We start from the raw sequence: 23,151 nt of genomic DNA on the forward strand, positions 1-23,151 counted from the left end.
AGTTGACCACACCACAAACCAACATAATTATCAAGAAGAACCAAAAATATAGAGACCCATCCAGGGATAATGAAAACCACTTAAATCTGCCGTATACAATAAGGACATTGAAGAAAGAACGAAACAGGATTGTCAGGCTACTAAAGAAACCAGGGATAAAACTGGAAAACCTGGGAAAATTAAAGTCATTAAACCAAAATCTGAAGAAACTAATATGGGGTGAGAAAAATCTGGCAAAACAAGCAACTTGGGTAAAAGTATTCCACGCTAGCAAGCAAAAGAATACTAGAGACTTCTGGAAGATGATCAATAGCCTTGCTAGACCAACAAGCAGGTAATCTCATCACCACTAACGGAGCAGGAATGGGAGATCTTTTTGAGGAGACATTTAAATCAGGACACTTAACAGTCAAGAACCCTCGAAAAGGGACAGGAGTGCAAAAAAGATAAATCTCCTTTTAATGATAAGAATTTCGACCCGCCAATAGTTATAGAAATAGAAGAGATAATTAAACTTATAAAAAAACAGAAAAACAGCGCTCCCGGACCAAATGGGATACCGTTTGCTCTCTTTAAAGAAAACCCAGAACTATGGGCGACCACACTAGAGAAACTATACATAGAAGTTATTAAAACTGGAACTGTCCCTAAGTCATGGCAAGGATCTTTAATAACTCCAATTTTTAAAAAGGGAGACTGGGCTCTTGCAGAAAATTACAGATCGATTACTCTTCAAGATACAGATGCGAAGTTATTTGCAAGAATTTTGTTAACAAAACTATCTGAATGGGTGAGAGAAACAAAGATTTTGCCCTTAAACCAAACAGGCTTTATTCAAGGCCTAGGAACAACAACTAACATAATGGTTCTGGCATTACTAATGGATAAATCAATCAGACTCAAACAACCCCTGTACTTATGTTTTATAGATTTTAAATCAGCATTTGACTGCGTTAAAAGAGACATTCTGTGGAATAAATTGGAAAAAATGAATATTCCACTCCCCCTCCTCAAGCTGATTCGACTTTTATATACAGAGACATGGGTAAGTGTGAGGATGGGGGACAGACGAACACTATCAAAGGAGATTCCAGCAAAGGAAGGCCTGAAACAAGGCTGTGTTTTAGCCCCCCTACTTTTTAATTTGTTTCTTGCAGACCTAACGGGAACACTGGATGAGGAGAATGCGCATCCCCCGAAACTAGCGGATAAACCCCTCACGAATTTGATGTATGCAGATGACGTCATACTATTGAGCCATACCAAAGTGGGACTACAACGTCTAATCATGCGGACTCAAACATACTCAAAAGAGAGCGGGATGGTCATAAACGAGACTAAAACAAAGATTATGGTAGTGGCCAAAAACAACAAGAGAAGATATAAAAGTAAATGGATTATGGATACCAAGGAGCTGGAGCAAGTAGAGGTATATAAATACCTGGGTGTGCTATTTGATGCGAAAGGTAGCTATCAGCTGCAAAAAACTGATCTTCGAAAAAAAAGCGAACTCACTAACGGCAGCATTTAGAATTGTGCAAAAGTCACTGCCCAGCCTAACCTATGGTCCCCTGCTGAATGTAGTTGCCGCAAAACTCCTACCAACCATAACTTATGGCAGTGAAGCAATAATGGGCAAGGATAGTGAATCTCTGAATAAGATCATAACCAGAGCCTACCGAGCAATATTCCATTTACCAGCAAATGCGTCCCCCGCCCAAGTAAGGCTAGAGTCCGGACTGACCAACCAGCAATATGCAAGGCAAGGCCACTTTATAAAAGTATGGAAAAAAATAAAAAATGACCATCAAAATGAAATATCGCAACTCTTATGGAGAGAAATAAATAAGGACACAAATTCTACTGTTGGGATCTACCTTAGGGAAGCAATAAAGGATTTTGCAATCACGTCAATATGGGAAAACAATATAAATAAGTCATTGTTCAACAAAATAATTAATAAAACTACAAATCATCTATCCATCTTAAACGATAAAGCTATCCTCACCAAAAGAAAACACGCATGGATGGTAATTAATGGATACAAAAAGAAGGAAATCCAACAATATCTGGTAACACCATGGACAGAAAAAAACAAACAGGTTCTCCTTAAAGCCAGATTTGGAATTATGCCGGGCCTATGTCACCTTCCCCCGTGGGAGAGACCGAAAACTCAAATGAAATGCAGACTGTGTAACTATGGTGAGGAAGATATGCTTCATCTTCTCTGTACCTGCCCTATGCTTCTACAGGAGAGGAAATCGTTACTAAAGTTTCCCTTCAAAGCACGTGGTATAAGGACATGTAGACAGGCCTTGATTAATTGCATGAACTCAAACGACATTATTTTAAATGCTATTTTTGTAAAGTTTTTAATGATAGTCAAAAGTAATCTAGATGTCATGCCTATTTTAGATATCTAAGTACTTACAAATAACATTTCATGTTTTTATTCAAGAACACAGGGGCATATTATCAAGGGGGTTTATCTCCGCTTTTTTGGCTTTAAAAGCCAAGAAAGCGGAGATAAAATTATCTCCCTATTACCAAGCTGTCGCTAACACCAGTTAGTGACAGCTAATAGGAGATAGCGACCATCTTGTGCCCCGCTTTGCATGTCAGTTATATTTATCACTAATGACATGCAAAGTGGGCGTGCCAAGATGTTAGCGACTGGAAACAGTCGCTAACATCGCTATCTCCTATTACCAACTTTTGGAGATATTCGCGCTAAGCGAGAATATCTCCAAAAGCTAACACCTGCCCTGAGCAGTTCTTCACCATGTTATCCAATGGGAGGTGGATAACATGGCTAAGAGCATTTGCTCGATAATGCATGAATATCGCTGACTTTTCAGCGATATTCATGCATTGCGGCCGTTTTTAATCGCATTTGCGATAAACCTTGCTAATAGCAAGGTTTATCTGCGATAAAAATCGCCGATGTGCGGCGATAATTTTTGTCTCTAAACAAGTTAGAGACAAAAATTATCGCTAGTTGTTGGTAATATGCCCCACAGTTTTTAGTTTTTGTCTGAGATGTGTAATATTGTAAGATTTTAAATAATCATCACGATAAACGATTTACTTACTTACCTCTTCTCTGTGTATCCAGATGGCAGCCATCAATTTGTTTAGAGAACCTTGAGAACCTTGGGGCATATTATCAAGGGGGTTTATCTCCGCTTTTTTGGCTTTAAAAGCCAAGAAAGCGGAGATAAAATTATCTCCCTATTACCAAGCTGTCGCTAACACCAGTTAGCGACAGCTAATAGGAGATAGCGACCATCTTGGGCCCCGCTTTGCATGTCAGTGATATTTATCACTAATGACATGCAAAGTGGGCGTGCCAAGATGTTAGCGACTGGAAAAAGTCGCTAACATCGCTATCTCCTATTACCAACTTTTGGAGATATTCGCGCTAAGCGCGAATATCTCCAAAAGCTAACACCTGCCCAGGAGCAGTTCTTAGCCATGTTATCCAATGGGAGGTGGATAACATGGCTAAGAGCATTTGCTCGATAATGCATGAATATCGCTGACTTTTCAGCGATATTCATGCATTGCGGCCGTTTTTTATCGCATTTGCGATAAACCTTGCTGATAGCAAGGTTTATCTGCGATAAAAATCGCCAATTTGCGGCGATAATTTTTGTCCCTAAACAAGCTAGAGACAAAAATTATCGCTAGTTGTTGGTAATATGCCCCTTTGACTTTAGATGAGAGTTATATGTGTAGGCTTTGAGGGTGTTTGAGCTGGCCTACCCCTGGGTTCACCTATGTTTCCTTCTTGGGATCATTCTCTGTTCTCCGCATACTGACAAATGCTACTTTTGAACTTTTAGAGGTGGTCCTAATAACATTTGTGACCTGGAAGATGTTGTTTTTGAATACCATTAAATTCATCAGACGTCTGGGGTACATATGGGCTTTTTGAGGAGGGAGCCATACTCGAGGATTCACATTGGTGGTTTGATGCTGAGACCTTCTTATTTTAGGCCCGAGATTTAGATCCATTTTCACCTTTCACAGTACATTGATTTACTTACATTGCCTCCTGAGATTGCTGAACAGAGCAATCAAATGCTGTTTAAAGAGTGTTTTTGATGGTGCACTGCACATTCCAAGAAGCTTGAGATTTAATCGAGGAAGATGAATTTCAACATTTGATGAGGTGACAGAATATCATCCACAATCATACGTAGAAAGCATAAGATTACATTGAACCACGCAAGAATGCACAGACTGTCATCTGAAACATTGCAGCCTTAAGAACTCATATGATTTTGTTATCTATTCCACTTTGTTCTTCACAAAAAATGGCGATTCAATTAACCTGGAAGCTAGCCTTTAGTTGTGCAGTATCTGCAAAACATTATAACACAAGTGGACCAGGCTATGTATTGATTGTAATTATAGTCATCATACATACATCAAGCAGACTTAAAAATGTATCACAATTGCACAGAAAAGCTACTACAAGGACAGTATAAAAACAATGTATATTGACAATGGCTCACAATTTTAAGATGTTGCAGGGTCGCAGTAGCAAGAGGAGTAAGAACTCACTGTGATCGGGTAATTTTTAGGGGAAGCCAGTAAATATTAGGATGACAAGTGCAGAGGGGAGTAGTTAATACATTTGGCATGGAGGTTTCTTGGTAGCGAAGAAGGCGCCAGTCTCCCCCATAAGGCTCTATATTGCGACTTCCAGGGAGAGTGTGGTAAAGCAATATTGTCTGCGCCTCTAATAAGTGCAACCCAGTGTAGCCAGGATTCGTTCAAATCTCTGAAAATATTTAATCAAAACTAGGGCAGCAGCAACTGATTGATGTTCTAATGGACCATTGTAATTCTTTTTTAACGAGATTTTGTGGCAGAAGAGAAACATGCCTACATATTATACACTAAGAACTGCATACACTTTGAATCTTCACCGTACAAATGATATGCGCCTTCCCTAAACAGTTATGAGACACAAAGTAGAACAGTTAACATAAGTCACATCTATTAGTTCAACTTTTGAGTCCGTTGCTGATTCTTCCAGTTTTTAAGTTTCTGTAAATGGCTTCACAGTACTAAAACAGCCCATGAATTAAAAATGATCTTGCAAGTTCATTGCCAAAATCTTCCATCTTGCATTTAACACATTTCAGTATATATGATTTACTACTGTTTTAAGCTTGGTTCTTCACATTGCCATTTTGGTATCCAATGCTTGTTATATGGACAAGATCTTGCTGATGGTCCTTCTGTTTTGAGCAGCAGTTCTTAATAACTTTGTACAGAGCATATCCGGGGATGACAGCGCTTGGTACCCCAGCCAGAATTACAATTATCGCATATACCCAATTTGGGTAAGTGATGCTTTTGGCTTTAGGAAAGAGATCCTGTTAAAAAAACACAAAAAGGCTTATTAATGACCAAGAAATAGGACAGGTGTAAAGAAGACAGTTTAACTAAAACGCTTCTATGAAAAAACAAATGTGCAAAGCAAGTAATTCTGATACACATTATATGTATTAATTCTTTCACTAGATCACCATTTCAATTTGACATTATTAATATTTGTATTCATAGGTTTTTGTATAGCGATGACACTGGAGAGGCTAGAGCCAGAATGCTGCGAGAAGGAGGAGGAAGAAGATCAGGAGAGCATAAACTAATTGAAACATGCAGAATTAAGGCCGTCCTAAACTTCGCAAGGTTACTCTCCTTTCGGAGTACCGTGCAACTTTTAACTACAAGTATATTTATGTATTTATTTATTTCAGTAGTGAATCCACACAAACAGTACTGACCCACCATACGAAAATATCAGTCAAATAATATGACAAGTTTAAAAAGAACAAATGTGTGTTCCAGTATGCGGAATTTCATCATAAAACCAAATATCAATCATTATTATATCATAGTTATAAAATGCGCAAAAGAGCCTTCAAACACATAACACTACATATACTACATATCAATCACCATAATTTTAAAAACTGCAAATGTGCCTTCCATGAACAAATTCAGTTAAACCATACATTTTCTTATAGCACAAAAATACTCTTCAACCTGTTACAAACATTCACCGATGGAGGATTCATCATAAAGATTAATGCTTCCTCACACGTTTCACAAGCTTTCTTTGCCAGTATTGTCTTTTTATCAAGTTTAGTTAGGTTTTTCATTTTTTTTATACATACTTTGTAAACATAGGGGGGGATTTAATAAGCTTTTGCGCTGTGTTTGCGTCCCAAAAGTGTCGAAAAAAAATGCAAAATCTTTTTTTTTTAAATTTATTTTCCAACGCTAAACTTGGTTAGTGCTGGAAATAGCGTAAAAGTAATGCGAAGCAGCGCATTGAGCTGCTTTGCATTACTTTGCGCCATGGGGGCATACCAACGGTGGTGCATGCAACCTCCCAAGGTTTCTCACGCTAAACTCAATTTACTAAAAACAGTAGATTGGGTTTAGCGTGAGAAAACTGCGACTTTTTTCAACTAGGCGCAAGGAAGGAGAAATGCTTTAATTTCGCCTTCCTTTCCCGACATTGCATGCGTGCTGCAATGTGCAGCACGCCTACAAAGTGGGAAAAGCCTTCCCTTGTGTCAAGGGTATCCTTCCTGTACAAAACCTATGCTGGACTCATGCACACACCCTAGAGCATCTGCGCCTATGTGTGTCCACGCTGGTGCAGTGGAAAGGAGAGGAGAGAGCCATGTCTTTGAAGATATGGCGCTCCCCTGCTCCCTCCCTGTGGCGCAACACAGCACAGCCTCGCGAGGGGCTGCGCTGCATTGCATTACTTTTTTGTAAATCTCCCCCATAATGTTTTGACAAAGATGGTGGGAGGGGGTATCTTCCACACGTAAGAGGTGAAATAAGGTGTGACATATTTTCGTAGACGGCGAATAACTGATGAATTTTGGTACATGATTGTGAATGATTATATGCATCTTCAATCAGTGTGGCAGGTAAACAAATAAAGAACTCATAAAACTGAACAAAATGGTTTTGATGTGTAGCATACCTGAGTGAGGTCGTCTCTCAATGTGCTGATTGGTGAGATCGTACGTGGCAGTTTATTCACCCCCAACATGGTGAGGCATGGGGGCTAGGAATGGGTAGTGCAGGGCTTTAAGTGAGCCGGGTGCCGCAGGTGCCGCAGGTGTTGAGCACCGGCAGCTCTAAAAAGGAGGGGGCATATGTACAAGCCCCTATCGCCACGGGAACAGCACTTTTTGTGACGTTCCCATGGTGATAGGGACCTTACTTTATGTACAAGGTAAGATATAGTGATATATTTTTCTTTATCCTAATCAGTGATGCTCAACCAGGTGCCGTGTGCTGCTAAATATATAGGAAATACTACACATAGTTTTCCAAGAACAGTGCTCTCGGGTAGTGGCAGGTCGTAGCACACCCCTCCCGCAGCAGGAAGACCCCCATGGTGAAGCATGACACCAAGGGTCTTTTTGGTGTGTGAGGGGTATTTTAACAAAACTGTGTGTTTTCTACCACTGTAGGAAACACGTGTAGTCTGGGAGGATAAGGTTATATATCAGCTTGAGGGTGGATCTTTTTGTTTATTATACATTGACTAAAGGAGGAAGTATCCACCTCCATCGCTCTTCTGAGCACAACCTCTTCACTCCCACCTTTTGATTTTTTGAATGCCTTCCATAACCATCAGGCAATGAGGAAGGCCAAATCTAGAAATGTGGTTGTTGTCCGTCTGGTCTTTGGGCGCCTACTCAAGTTTGTTATACTAGTAGTGGCCGGTGGCAGAAGAGAGTGTGGTGTAGACTGTGCCCCAGAGGTCTGAGGGTTTGGGCAGTCCCAAAACCTATGGGCAATGTGGGCAAGTAGAAGTGACTGATGTGTAAGGTCTACTGAGCTGCTCTGGTGTTAAGTAGGCATGATGAACTATATTGGTTGGGTTGAATGTATTGGAATCTAGTGTGGCAGGAGGTTTTGTGTGGGCCCAGTGGCCCTCCTTCTGCGTGAAAGGATGTCCCATGTCATTTTCCCATTGAGTTCGGAGTTGGGCCACAGGGGGTTGTATTTGGTCTGGAATGGCCCTAACTAGCTAAGTTATCAGTCTCCTGCCTGAGCCGATCGAATACATTGCCTGGGTCAAGGGGTGTAGGGATGGCGCTGTCGGTAATGCCCCAGGCCTGCTTCAGTTTCCCAGTAAAGTGTCTGTGAGTCAAAAACGAGCCTGCTGGAATGCCATATTGTTCTATAGACTATTAGTGAATAAAAGGGTAGCAGGACCCCACCTGTGCAGGTGATACCAGCATTCTCCCCATTTCCCCATCAGCCTCCCCTTGTGGCCTGATGGAAACTACGTATGCAGGAATTTCTGGCCCATAGGGTGTTGCATTAGGAGTGACTTTCAGCCAGGGTCCTATTGTAATTTTCACGAGCGATGTACACCCACTTATTAGAGGTGCATGGGAAAGAGAAAGACAGTTTGGGGGACAAAAAGCTCATGTGCAGCTTTCCTGTCAGTATGGCCTACTTTGAGGAGGTGCAACGATACTGAATGAAAACTCTGTGAAACAACATAGGGATGTATTATGGGGAACGTAGTTGTGAATGTTAACATGGTGTTTGGAGGGTCGTGTGATAGGTTACATTTAAATTCAAGGGCGTGACTACGTTTTTTGAGTTAATTTGGGAGAGGTCTGCCTTGTTTTCCAAAGGGCACCATCCGGAAAAGAAAAACACGGGTAGAAGCTGCGAAGGTATGAAAGACTGGGGCTTTGTTCAGATGGTTAAAGAACGGGGTACTGACAATGAAATTCAAGGGTGTTAGGAAAGGTGATTTATGAGTGGGATGTGAAGTCCATCAAAGGGAAGATTTAAATGAGGGGTGAAGGAGGTCAAGATAAAGGTTTTTCTAGCGAGATAGCGGTAGCATTTTGCTCCGTGTGTAGATGGAAAGTGCTGTGTAAGGGTAAATCTGAGAACATGGTTTTGAATGTGTTTATGCAAAAAGATTTAAGATTTAATGTTGTACATAGCGGTTGGAAGCCACATGTTAATGGCAATATTTTTTCATTTGTAGTGAACCCCTGAAGAAGGGCTAATTTTAAGCTTGAAATACATTGGGTAACAACAATTCGCTACTGAAGTTGTTTTATGTTTTCTGGCGTGCCTAGACAAAGGTTCGGATGGGCATATCTGTGGCATGAGACGCTGTTGAAACATATAACAGTCACATGAGTGCAAAGAAAATAAATTAAGTTTCAAAAAGTATGATAGATGTTGATGAAAGCCATCCATGATACTGGGTGTTCGCCTACTGTTATGTTCTGCATGTGGTGCTCAGAGGGAAGAGGCACAATTTTGGCCAGTTGACTTCCAGCCCTGATGGCAGTTTAAAAGTATGTAGGATGTATGCCGCTATTTCAACTCCTGTGTGGATATCCCTAAAGTAGAACAGCATTATCTGCATACAGGGACACAATGTGTGTCTCATCACCACTCACTCTGCCACATTCTCTTCCCCTCTTGTGCAGACAGACAGCCCTAGGCTTGATCGCCAGAGTGAAAGTAGGGGTGGGAGAGGGTGCCCTCAAGGTGCACCCTCATTCAAGAATCTAATCCCTATCCCCCTCATCAGTCCAGACACTCACATCACCAAAACAGTTGCGTCAGAGCTACACTGTATGCTCCATAACTGCAGATCTGCAACCAAATACAAACTGGAAATCTCTGACACTATCACTCACCACAATCTTGATATGCTCTTTCTCATTGAGACCTGGTTTAATGACTCCTCTCACACTTCATATGATCTTTTGTTACCTACTGACTACTCTATCCTCAGAAACGACAGAACAGGCAAGATCGGGGAGGTGTTGCGATTATCTACAGAAACGCCCTCCAAATCAAAGCCTTTCTCACCACCCTCTTTTGCACCTTTGAATGCCTTTCCCTAGAACTCCAAGTTCATCATGGCTTTCCCTTCAGGTTCCATACATTCTACCACCCGCCTGGTAATTTCTCTTCCTTCATGGAGGAATTCATCTACTTCATTAGTGACCAATATTGACAAAGTGACAAGCAGATCTTCCTAGATGGTTTCAATCTCCACTGGGGCTCCGTGGAAGACTCGGCTGCCAACAAGCTTGCAACCTTCCTCTCAGCTAACGATCTGGTCCAACACTGCTCGGATATTGCACACACCAAGGCTCAATTCTGGACCTTGTGATATCCAAATCAGACCAGATTACCACTGCTTCACCCATCCGTGTTGACTGGTCTGACCATTTCCTCATTCCCTTCTGTTTTCACCTATCTCACATTTGAACTCTCGGCCAACCTTTAAGAGCCTCTACGTGGTTCCGCAACCCAAAAAACATTGATCTTGAGACTCTATGTGATTCTTCTATGCGTTCACTTCCCTGTCTAGACCCCAATACGGATGTCAATGATCTCCCTCCCCTTTGCCTCTCAATCCTTGCAGTCAAAATTGACATGGTTGCTCCACTCCAAAGCAAAAGGAAAAGATCCACCCCATCAGCTCCTTGGTTTAACAAAGCTCTCTATGACGAAAGGAAAAAACTTAGAATCTTGGAAAAGCTCTGGAGACAATCTCCATCCACCCCAACCTCTCTCTCTTACGTGCAGCAAGATCCAAATACCACAAGCATATCTTCCAGGAAAAAACATCGCATTTCAGATCCCTCCTCGATTCAACTCAAAACAGACCCAAAAAACTTTTCGACCTCATCAAAAACCAAAATTGTTCTCCCCAAACCATCAAGCCTGAGGATGCTTCAAAGAAAGTAACTGAGTTCGCAATATTCTTCGATCAAAAGGTAAAATCTCTGGTGGAACAGGTCACCCACCCCACCCCCATCGTGGAGCGAAAATCCTTTGTCACTTGGCAGAACTTTGCCGCCATCTCGCAGGATGATCTCCTCAAATGCATCCGCGAAACCAAACCCTCCAACCATTCTTCTGACCCCATACCCAGTGGCATCGCTATTGATTTCTATACTAACACTCTCTCCTACTGGACCAGGCTAGTCAATCTCTTCCTCAGTCAAGGATCCCTCCCAGTTGTCCTCAAATCAGGACAGGTTACCCCCTTCGGAAAAAAAACTCTGCGTATGCAAATGACCTCAATAACTTCTGCCCCATCACCAATCTCCCTTTTCTTTCAAAGATCACAGCAAAATGTGTTGTAAAAGAACTTTCCCAGCACATTATGGACAATAATCTCCTCAACATGTTTCAGTCGGGCTTTATTCAAAATTGCAGCACTGAAACAGCCCTGCTGCAAGTGATCGATGATGCGCTGCATATTCTCGATTCGGGGGAATCGTGCCTTCTGATTCTTCTTGACCTCTCTGCAGCTTTTGACACTGCTAATCACAACACCTCCTTAACATTCTTCAACAGAGAATGGGCGTGGAAGGCACAGTACTCAAATGGTTTGCCTCTTTCCTCTCTGACAGATCCCAAATAATTAAGATTGCGAACAGTCTCTCGTCTCCACTGGTGGTTGGTCAAGGCGTCCCTCAAGGTTCTATCCTTGCTCCCACTCTGTTTAATCTCTATCTGGAACCATTAGGGAACCTCCTAAGCAAATCTGGAATCCTCTACCATCTCTATGCGGATGACACCCAAATCTACCTCAAGGTGTCTTCCCCTCATGATCTCTCACTACTCAGCTCTACTCGCAATACTATTCACAACTGGATGTTAGTGCACCAACTCATTCTCAATCCCTCCAAAACGGAATTCCTCCTCTTATCTAGCTCTCTTATAGTGTAGTTCCTATATTCCCAATAGGCTTGGCGCATTGGAATAATATATCCTATAGATTTGGCATAGGACTGAGGTCTACTAGGTCTCTATCGAATATACTAGACTTAATTGTGAGTGTCAGCTAGCTCAGAGGTCACTAGAAACTTTCTCGAATTCACAAGAAGGGATTCCTTTCTGACAACCGCTTAAAACATGACAACTTTGTTTCCCAAGAATAAGAAGTGTATCTCTAGAGTCGTAGAAACAATAGATAGTTATTTCACTCAGTTCACCAGAGGTGCAGAGAAAATAGAGAGACGGGCGTTTTCAATAAAATGTATTTATTAAACAGTCTTCTTTCTCAAGCATAAGAAATGAACTGCTGCAATCGTAATACTTGTTGTAAAGTACAAAGCGTACAATACGAAGAGTATTAATAATACTGTAAAAGCATGATATGGTTTCTAAGCCATATAATATATAAAATACATACATTGATAAATAATGACTAAAAGTAATCAACTGGTGTTTCTATAATACGCCTACCCCGATGTACCTAACCTAGGTTTAGTACAAGGGAAGAAGTAAGTGAGGTGTAGCTTAGTTTTTAGTATTCTTTGCCAAGAATCTAATCCAAGAATTCTCCTAGGGTCTAATCAGCTCCGTACCTTGGTTTTTAGAATGTAGGAGGTCTGGTATCTCTCTCTCAGGACTCGATTTCCCAGCAACCCGCAAGGGTAGCCTGGAAACACTGGAGCTGGATTTCTCGGCTGGAGAAAGTACAGCGTCTCTCAGTGCGTCAGATGGTGGTTCGGCTTCCTTCGGCACTTGCTGCAGCAGGGCGCGTCAGGCAAGTAGATAGTCGAACTGCTCCAAACCACAGTGTGTTTGTTTGGACAAGTGTGGGCATATTTATACCTGGAAGGTGCCGAGTTTGACGTAAGATTGGACATAATAACGTCATTAGAGACTTAATTCTCTGAAAACTCCATGAGTTCTTGGATAAATCAATATTTATGCAGTGGGAGGTCCCTGACTGCTGAAGGCAGGTTTTTCCAAGAAATCGTTGTAGATTTTCGGAACTAGTGTAAGTAGCCAAACCGTATTAGGACTTCTTGAGTTATGTCTTAATATGGTTATGATTTCAATGCCTATATGAGGATACAATTTTTTTTTACCTATATAAGCGCATGAATCTGGAAAATTACACTAGAGTCCTAAAACGCTATACAACACCCACTCCACGTATGATGTTCAATATTACTAAATCTATGAGCATAAAAAAACATAACTGAAGCATGTGTTCATAATCCCACCTAAAATACATGAAATGCATCAAACATTGTTATACACATACATGAGTATTTATCTAGCACGTATTTTACTAACCATAGCTATCTTTAAAAAATGAAATGACATTTATGAAATGGCTTCTAAATTTACAGAAGAAAAAAAAATCAAGACCATTCCATAGCATAAAATATAAACTGTTATCGTTTACATGGGAAAATGCCAAATATTGTGTATGGGAAGCATCAAAAAATGAATTTCTTGTTCTCTAAGAATAGTTCTACTTTAAGCAGATTACTTTGTGCCAAGTGAAAAAAGTTCTATTCTGGGAAGTAGAGAAGATTAAAAAAAAAATTGAATGTAGATTATAGAAACATAGAGTTCCTAAGTTAGAGGGCTTGCTTTGAAAAACCCAAAGGCCGAATTTCAGAGTTCATGGAACGCTGTGTGCACTTTTCAAAAGTTATTCTCGGTGTCGGGAGAAAATATCAAATAATCTAAGCTGGCAAAGAAACCATCTACCACAGATGGTGAAAGTGGAACTACTTCATCAAGTAGATCAAATGTGCACAGATGTGAAGCAACGCCGTCAGCGTCATCCGCATTAGCAATGTTCGCTGTAGATGGTACATGTGTGCCTGTTGTTCCACGTACCTCACCAATAGCTGGATTTGCCGGTGAGATCTCAATGAATACCGTCATCAGGATTGGCAGTCGTTAGGGGCAACACGATGTATGAGTCATTACGGGACCCAGCAAAGTGTCAACATCTGTTGGCAGTGCTGATGGAAGTGTAAGACAAATGTCTAACACGCATTCTTCTCTGCAAAGCAGGCATCGTAGAACAGGTAAGATGCAATCTCGCCAGATTGGTCTGAATGAAAGGAACCAAGTGGTATTCAGATCTCTTACACGAGCCTAGCCAAGAATCTGTGTAATTCTGTCATGATACCGCATGGCCAGGAGAGCCCGTACCATTGTAGTCTGGGTTTCATTGGTGACTGGATTTGCCATATCGGAGCAGAAGGAACAAAAATAGAATTCCTGCTACGAGTCCCAAAATGAGAGGCAGACCACCAAACACAGAGTGCACGGAATTTGGAAAAATGGCGAGGACTGCTTTGAATGGTGTTAACAGTCCCTAAAAGATCGTCTTATATACATGTGCAATGCCACTGGTTTCAGACATGTTTAAGATTTGACCTAACATTTCTGCGAAATGTACTGGGCAGTTTGTTGATAATAATGCATGTATCTCTGTAGAAGTCCTTGCAATTTGCAGATCATACGTTTCTCTAGACGAGGTCAGTGGCACAGTTTTTTGCAAAAGAATGGCTTTCATTCTGCTTAAAGTATCAATTCGTTTAGAAGAGATATTTAGTGAAGGCCATAACGCCGTCTCCCCGTCTGTCTTGCTTTTTGGATACAATACAACAAGTGACCCTGGCTGACACACTAACTAGATAGGCTTTTCCTGGCAACATGCCACAACTTCTGTGATCATTGAGCATAACATAGCTACTATTGGAAAGCTGCCTGAAAATTGGGTCTATCACTGCTGCTGGATTACCGTGCATGTGGCAATAAGGGGTTATTTAAAGAACCTTTGCAGGGTCCATGTAAATTAATACCTTCACATAAAAGTGTATCGCATAGTGAGTTTTTAAAATTTTTTGTACTAAGAAATACCTCCTTTCCCCCACTCCAACATTTGTGTGTGTATGGTAAATTCCAGGTTGACTTAATGTATCCTTTACCCAACTTTCATACAGGCCTGCTGGTATATGCCACAGACAATACTGAAATTGGAAAATCATCACTGGCATCGTGATGGTGCCATGTATTATCCATTCTACGACAGTTTCTCAGAAACTGTTAATGGTAATCTTTCCAGTTTTTCAATGTTCAGCACCGTATAGTCTGCTCCTCTTTGTGCCAAAGAGATTTGTTTATCTGTAAGGTTAAAGACAGTAAACAATGACGTGGTATTGATTAAACGCCATGGCACGTAGCCTGAACGGAAATTTTGTAACGTCCAGCCTAGCAGCATTATAGAACGTAATTGAGACTGGCCATGTTGTAACATTAGCAAATCCTGTTCTATTATGTCAATGGCAGATGATACAATGCTGTCCAAAGAATAGATTCTGGAGGACAGAGTCGTTAACCCATTGTCCAGTACAGAGAGAGCTTTCTCTAAATTAATACGATCAATTTCACGTATTTTTTATGCAGTTTCCAGTTGTGTTATTTTCCAAGCTTCGTTGTACACAGAGTATATACCAGCGTATATGAAAACTCAAGGCATAGTTTTCCTACACTGTATGTTGTTACTATCCCTGGATGTTGTCTCTGGGAATATCTTGGATCTGGCCTATTCACTTTGAACCTTCTATTTTGTTCATGAATCTATCTTGACAGTTATTTGTGTCTATGGGCCGGATTAACCATTTTTTCCAAGTAGAATTAGTTCTATTGTGTTGTAAAATCTGTTTTATGTCTACCTCCTCATCTGCAGTGTCATTACTGTCAGGTGTTGCTCTCGGTATGGACGGTTTGTTTAAATGTTTTATCTTAGCTACGCCAAGACATGATATTTGTTGAACAGTGTCATTTAAAAATATCATTTGTTCAGAAATAATGCAGGCTCTGAACAAGGCTTCTAAACCTTGCACCTGCCATTCTTTCGTGCCCCAGACAGTTTTTCTCTGAATGTTGTCGTTCCAAAAGTTAAACCCTAATGTAGACAGCTGAGCATAAATATTTGCAGAATAAACTTGTTTAGTATTGGTCAACATGTTTTTCATTCCTGTCTTATTTATATTTTTAAAATAAAACGTTTCTGGATTTGTCACATTAAAACCTGTAGAGTATGGAAATTTCTCATAAAATGTTTTAGAGATGCCTTTTGGTGGCATTGGACAATTTTCCCATTGATTGTAAGAAAAAATATTTCTAGGGTTTGCAGATTTGTGCAAATATTATTGACCATAATAATTATAACAATACAGTTCTTCATAACTTGATGAACCTTCTAAGTGTTCATGTTTTGAAATTTTGCTGACATTTCTAAGTCTGACATCATATTATTAACAGTTTCAAGTCCCAATCCTCAGGAAAAGTGCTATGTGAGACAAAATCACTTAAAGAAACCTTAAACTGGTATGGAATCTTCAACAATTCCACCAGGCCATAAATGTCATAATCAGTTGTGTCCCATGATATACCACCAGGTATAGGAACAGCTGTAATGTTCACTGATGACAGGTCTCTTCGCTCACGATGAGATGATTTGTAAGGTTAAAATGTAAAAAAGAAATGTCGGAATTTGTAAAGCGCACAGCTACCTCCACCGGAGGTGTCCCGGCGCTGTCCGTATACTGCTTAGGAACCCTTCCTGGCTTTCCTGGGAAATGTCCACTCCTGGGCACCCCCCAGGTGCAGCCAGGCATCCCAGCACTTTTGGGGCCGTTGTGGAGACGAAGCAAGCTATTTCCCAGAGTTGCAGCGTGGGACCCATGATCAGAACAGGTACTGAGGCGAGAATGTCTAGTCAAGGGAATTAATGAGCCGGAGACCCGCCGAGGCAGGAACCGAACAGTGGTCCCTGGCCAGAGCTCTGCATCAAGGTCTGCCTGCTCTAACCATTGAGCCACACTTCTCCACTTCTAAGGTTGCAGGAGCAAGTTGATGTTCTTACTTGCTGTGTCCTTGGTACTGTATTTTCCATCTATCATTTGTCCCAAACTTAAAACAAGAATGAGCCATAGCAGGAGAAAAACTACACCTAATCCAATCCCAAATTCAACCCATAGCGAAACCAGATATGATTTCTCAAGTTGATGAGATGGGATCCTCAGAAAAGTTATCGAAGTTGATAAAATAGCCAGAGGCAGTTCTGTCAATAGATGGTATTGCATCCGGATTCTTTGAAATCGCTGGAGTTGCTTCCTCTTTTGACATGTTTGTATAGGCAGATGCTACATCATTGTAGACAGGAGTTTCTTGACAAACTGATATTTGGGTATCAAGAGGGACAAGTTCCATGGCTTTTTTGCATAGTCCTTCCTTTCTCACTGGAGGTTTATCAAATGTGATAAGTCTTTCAGTTTGAACCTCTTGGATAGTAGCCAGATTTGGTCGTTTGCTACTTCTTAGGAGTCCACTGGGCCTACTACTTATTATCGGCCACATGATGTGGTTTTACCCAGTCGATTGATACTGTTCTGTTCTCCCTTTTTCCAGCAAGCGGCGGTAGTAACACTGATCTTGTTCCAAGGATGGCTAAGACAGATACTGCTTTCCTATAAGAAGGCCCACATTTCTTCTTCACCGCGATCTTTTCCCTGTCTAGAAGATCCCAATCTTTGGAATCCAGACAGGTCTTGCTGGGACAGGTGGTTTTTCTTCAGTGGTCGTTGGGCTTTGTGTTGTGTTACTCAGACTTCTTCTTGTTTCATTTAAGTCCTGTAAAACAGCCAAACGGTCTTTGATATCAAAGGGTTTCTGTTCCACCACTGAAGTTTGACAATCAAGATCCTGGATGAGCATTCTAGTACCAAATATTAATTCATATGGAGTGATTCCCCCCAGAGAATTTCTTGGCAGATTATTAAGACTACGTTGGACACTAGTTAGATGTTTTACCCACCCGTAACCCGAGCCTAACACCCTAGCTGTTATAGATTGCTTTATGTCACTTTTTTCCTTTCCATTACCGCATTTCCCTCAGGATGGAAGGGACTCAAATATCGCAATGCAACGCCCAAGCTGGCCATGGCCTCCTTGTAAGCTCGAGAGCTAAACGCAAGACCCTGGTCAGAATGTAGCGTGCCGATTGCGTATGTGCCAATAAAGACTCGCAAATCTTTTAAAACAGTTCTGGCGTCAGCCGAGCGCTGGGGCCACATCCAAATGAATACTGTCTTAATATTTGTGGGACTGCATTCGTCTATAGTGACGTCTGCATGTAGATAGTCTAATGCTGTCTAACAATGGTGTCTGTACTGGGCTGGATACTCTGTAGTCAGGAATCTGGTTGTTTTCAAAGCTATGATCGTCGTGACAGGCATTGCAGTTAATTCCAAATTTGTAAACTTGGACGCCCATTCCTGGCCACCAGTAGCTCTTTTCTAACTCTATTAGAGATATTAAGATTCCTTGATGTATCGGACCCTTTCCCATATGTGCTGTGCGAACCAAAGCACTTCTCTCGCTCCTGTTTGGAATTAATCTATCCCCCACTCCAGGTATACGAGCAAATGGACTGAGTTTGCATCAATTATGTATGTATTACCGAGTGGATAATTTAGAGGTAATGCTGCATAGTTTCCTTTAATTGAGGACTTGACTGCTAGCATTGTTTCAGCGTCTATTTTTGTTTGTTTTTGAACGAGTGATTGCAGCTATGGAAGCCATTTACACAGCTGCCTTCGCGGCCTCATCAGCCAATGAATTCCCTTCAATGTGAATGCCATCACGCTGATGACTCAGTGTATGAATCACGGGAGTATTTTGTAGTTCTTTTTGCAAAATAATTACTTGTTCCCAAAGCAATTTATGCTTAATTGTGCCACCTTTAGCGTCTTTGAAACCATTTTGAACCCAGTTCTGCAAATATTTGTTGTAAGATTGAACGCAGTAATACGAATCGCACATTATGAGTGTGGGGAATTCGCGATCGGTATTTTCAAGCGCCATCTTGAAAGCCTGTAGTTCAGCTCGCTGAGCTGTACAGTCCCCGAGTGATTGAGTTTTGGTGACCATTGGTCTGAATTTACCTTCGCGCCAGCGACCTTTAACAATCACGCACGCAGCACTATAGGCTTGTTTACCCCCATTTGCGGGCTCTGCTGAGCCATCTGTACATAATATACAGCCGTAATGTTCAAGGGGCAGAATTGCAGTCGGCAGAGGACATTCAAATTCTTGTGTTTTTAAATACGGGTCAAAAAAGTATTAAACGTCTGTTGCAGCAAGATAATTAACCCATTGTATCCATCTTGGATGTAAAGCTTTAGCATTTGGAATGCTTGCCTTTGTCACTGTCTCTAAGGCAGGTACAGGTGTAACGATTTTAATGCGTTTACCCTGTGCGAGGGCTCTCTCCTTTGCTACAGCAATCTGAACCGCTGTCAGAATCTTTTCTGTTGATGTGAACTTCATTTCAGCTGGTGTGTACAAGTGTGACTTGTATGCTATTAGTACCCTCTCACCTTCATTAAAGGTTAGGTATGTGAATCCGCATCTCCCTGGGATGATTCGGATCACTAGGTTACGCACGTTGTCGCGTGTTTTTATTGGTGTTTTTGCTAACATGTCTGTTTGCACTGAACGCAAAATTTCTGTGTGTTTTTTTGTCCAATTAGTCTGTTTGAAATCAGGTTTGATTAGTTCATAGAGAGGTGTAACCCTTTCTGCGTAATTTAGAACATACGTTCTTCCAAAATTCAGTAAACCTAGAATCAACTGTAAGTTTTTCAGCGTTTTTGAAGGCTGTAGCAGTGCACATTTTTCTAAAAAATTTGCTGCCAGGCTTTTGCCATCATTTGATAACTCATATCCCAAAAATAGGACGTTGAGGTGGGCAATTCGTGATTTCTTAAAATTGAATTCATACCCTTCAGACGCAAACCCAAGTATTATGGTGTTCACTCTTTTCAAGTGTATGTCCAAATCATCGTCTGTAAGATAGATGTCATCGACATACGATAATGCCTCATCATCATAAGTTTGTAGTAACTCTCTTACTCTGGCTGAAATAACCCTGTACACTTCTTGAATCCCTGGGGGAGACGGCAACATTGTCGCTGTGTCCCCAGCATGAGAAAGCGGTCAAATACTTGCTTTCAGGTGCAATGTTTTGACAAAAGAACCCATTTGAGATATCTAATGTAGTTGTGTATTTTTTTCGAACAATGTTATTCATCAGTGCTGGACTATGTGCATTTTGTACTGCAAATGTTTTGCAACAAGTGTTTAAATATCTGTAATCCAAAACTAGACGATATGAATTGTCTGGTTTGGAGACAGGAAACAAAGGATTGTTCATCGATGAGGTGCATGTTTCAATCACCCCTTGGGATTCAAGTTGATTTAAAATCTCCCTGACCTGTTTTTTAGCCTTTGCATTGTTGATTGAGTTTTCAACTGGATTTTATGGTGAGGGGGATCCTCATCATAACCTATGTGATTTTTGTATAATGCTGGAGCCTGGACTACAGCCCATTTTCTGGCATAGGTATATTTTTTATGAATTGGAATGTGATTTGAGAAGGCTGGCATAATTATCTCTTCCCCATGTGGGCACTCCCTGACAAATTCAGGTGGCCAGTCTTGTTCAGCTAGAAGAATGTCATAACCCTTAGATAGTTTCTCCCAAAGGAGTACTTCAATTTTGCTAGTTATGTCCCCCTCCATCTGGAGTGTTACTTCATATAACTTATGTGGTACACTAACCCTGGTGTCAGCAGTTTCAACTTGGATGCATTCATTCAAGTCCACTGTCTCCGGATGATGCTTCAAGATCTTGCGAGCTATAGTTACCTCTGGTGCGCTGTCTAGCATTGTTTGGGCCCACTCCCCATTCTTGAGTTGTCCTCAAGATCCTCGGCATGTCTGATCTTTAGACTTGCTACCTTCTTTTTGGTGAATTGAGTTTTCTTATTTTTTGGAACGTGTTGTTCATATTTGGACTTGACGCGTTCTTCTTTTTGTTCTGATCGTCCTCTTCCTTCGGATTTCTGCGAGGAAGTCTGAAAGGTACGAGAGGAACATGTATCAATGTCTTGATATCTATCAGGTTTTCTTAAATTATCCCTATTTCTGAGGTTGTACCTCTTTTCAGAGGGCTCCTGTTGAGGAGACCTTCCTCTGGACTGGGAACGCTTCTCTCTAGGAAGTGTCTGTTTGCTGTTTTCCCACTTCTTTTAGTAGTGGTGAGATTATTTTTTAATAAAGACTTTTTCAGGATTGTCAGTTAGTTGGGGTTTTACCGGTTTCCCACCCATACTATCTCTCGCTTGTTTTTCATATGATTTTTCAATAATTCTGGCAAGTTCAAAAGGATGCTCTGTTATATCTGTTTCTTTTAGTTTTTGGCGGATTGCCACTGATGCTGCTTCACCTTTTATGTTGGCTAATAGTATAGCCGAGACCTGTTTGAAATCTTTCAGTAATTTCATACCCAGATTTAAGGCTGCTTCTGGACCGTATTCATTTTGAATCTGTCTCAGAACGTCTGGTATTACCGCCATGTGTTTTTGTGTAGATTAAAGCAAAGACTGTACCCCATGTGTCGCAGTACTCTATGTGTGGTGCAATCCCCATTGGTAAACAGATTGTTAAAATCGTGTGTTTCTCATTAGGTGTACTATCAGGGAATACTGCCTCTATTTGAGTAATTGTTTGAGCTAACCAGAATGGAATTTGTTCCCATTTTGCGGGTAATTTACCAATGACTGACTGTATAGTCTGTGGTGTAATTTTGTTTGTGTTCCCCTGATGAGGGATGTGCTTTGGAATTCTTACAGCTGGTTGGACTGTTAAAGTCCTCATGACATATTGAACCAACTGTCTGTGTATCTTGATCAGCTGTTTTAGCTGAGCTAACAGTTCTGTATCTGTCATTCTCTCAATGTCAGGATGTGGTGTATAGCTGGCTAGTACCGGCCATATGGCTCCTGGTCTACCTAGTGGCCCGAGCCTGGTAATGTGATTTTGATGTTGTAGGGTGCCATTGAACCAGAGCTGATACTCTTGGTAAGTTAGTGGAATTTCAACGTCCTCGAAAGGAACGTATTCTGCTGGTGGTTCCTCTAATTTATAGAAGTGGAACTCGTGTGTTACTAAATTTGCTACAGGAAACAGAATCCATGAATAGAAAACCTCTGTCTGCCGATATTCATGTCCCTCTATAACAAATATTACTTTACCACCTCTTTGTGATACACCATTTTCTATAAGTTTTATAGTAATTATTTTCCTTATATTTACCGGGATTAGTATAGCATCCGGGTCATTTTGTTAGAGATTTGTGTCGTCTAAAACTGCCTGAGCTGCTGTTGCAGCAGCTCTCTCATCGTCACTATCCGTCATTTTGTTGACCGAAAGTGTGCAGAGCAAGTTTCAAGGAAACAAAGATTAGGTGCACAATATTTTGGAACAATGTATCCTTCAATGTTGAATAAACCAAAAACTAATACATAGGATTTTCGTCCTACTCAGTTTTGGCGGATATTATCTCCTTTACCCACTCCATCTACCACAGATGGTGAAAGTGGAACTACTTCATCAAGTAGATCAAATGTGCATAGATGTGAAGCAACGCCGTCAGCGTCATCCGCATTAGCAATGTTCGCTGTAGATGGTACATGTGTGCCTGTTGTTCCACTTACCTCACCAATAGCTGGATTTGCCGGTGAGATCTCAATGAATACCGTCATCAGGATTGGCAGTCGTTGGGGGCAACACGATGTATGAGTCGTTACGGGACCCAGCAAAGTTTCAACATCTGTTGGCAGTGCTGATGGAAGTGTAAGACAAATGTCTAACACACATTCTTCTCTGGAAAGCAGGCATCGTAGAACAGGTAAGATGCAATCTCGCCAGATTGGTCTGAATGTGGAGTAGTGTGGCTCACTGGTTAGAGGCAGCAGGCCTGAGAGCAGAAGTCAGCCCGGGACCAGGGTTCAATTCCCGACGCGGCAGGGTCGTGGACCTTGGTCAGCGGACTTGATAATTCTCGCTTCGGTGCTTACTCTAATCAGGGGTTCCACTCGGCAACTCTGGGCATTAGCTTGCCTAATCTCCACAACGGCCCCACCAATTCCGGGGATGCCTGGCTCCACCTTGGGGACTCCCAGCAAGGGACCATCCCACAGGGAAAGCCAGGACGGGTTCCCCAGAGTTATACAGCGCCGGGACGCCCCGTTGCTGGGGCAGCTTTGCGCTTTACAAGTATACTACATTTACATTTACATTTACAATGAAAGGAACCAAGTGGTATTCAGATCTCTTACACAAGCCTAGCCAAGAATCTGTGTAATTCTGTCACGATACCGCATGGCCAGGAGAGCCCGTACCATTGTAGTCTGGGTATCATTG

At 41.4% G+C, this 23,151-nt stretch overlaps 1 protein-coding gene across 4 annotated transcripts in view; it reads right to left on the reverse strand.

Moving 5' to 3' along the window:
• Positions 1-4,121: 4,121 nt before the first annotated feature.
• The window catches only part of LOC144828987 (sodium-dependent neutral amino acid transporter B(0)AT1-like), a 1,274,746-nt gene continuing 1,255,716 nt past the window's right edge, over positions 4,122-23,151 (reverse strand). For all 4 annotated transcript variants that reach the window (XM_078687667.1, XM_078687664.1, XM_078687665.1 and 1 more), the window contains one exon: positions 4,122-5,390. In XM_078687667.1, coding sequence (XP_078543793.1) covers positions 5,178-5,390 — 213 coding nt within the window. In that variant the 3' untranslated portion in view covers positions 4,122-5,177. The remainder of the gene's footprint in view (positions 5,391-23,151) is intronic.

The sequence above is a fragment of the Lissotriton helveticus genome, chromosome 4_1 (genome assembly GCF_964261635.1).
Source record: "Lissotriton helveticus chromosome 4_1, aLisHel1.1, whole genome shotgun sequence".
Classification (NCBI taxonomy): Eukaryota; Metazoa; Chordata; class Amphibia; order Caudata; family Salamandridae; genus Lissotriton; species Lissotriton helveticus.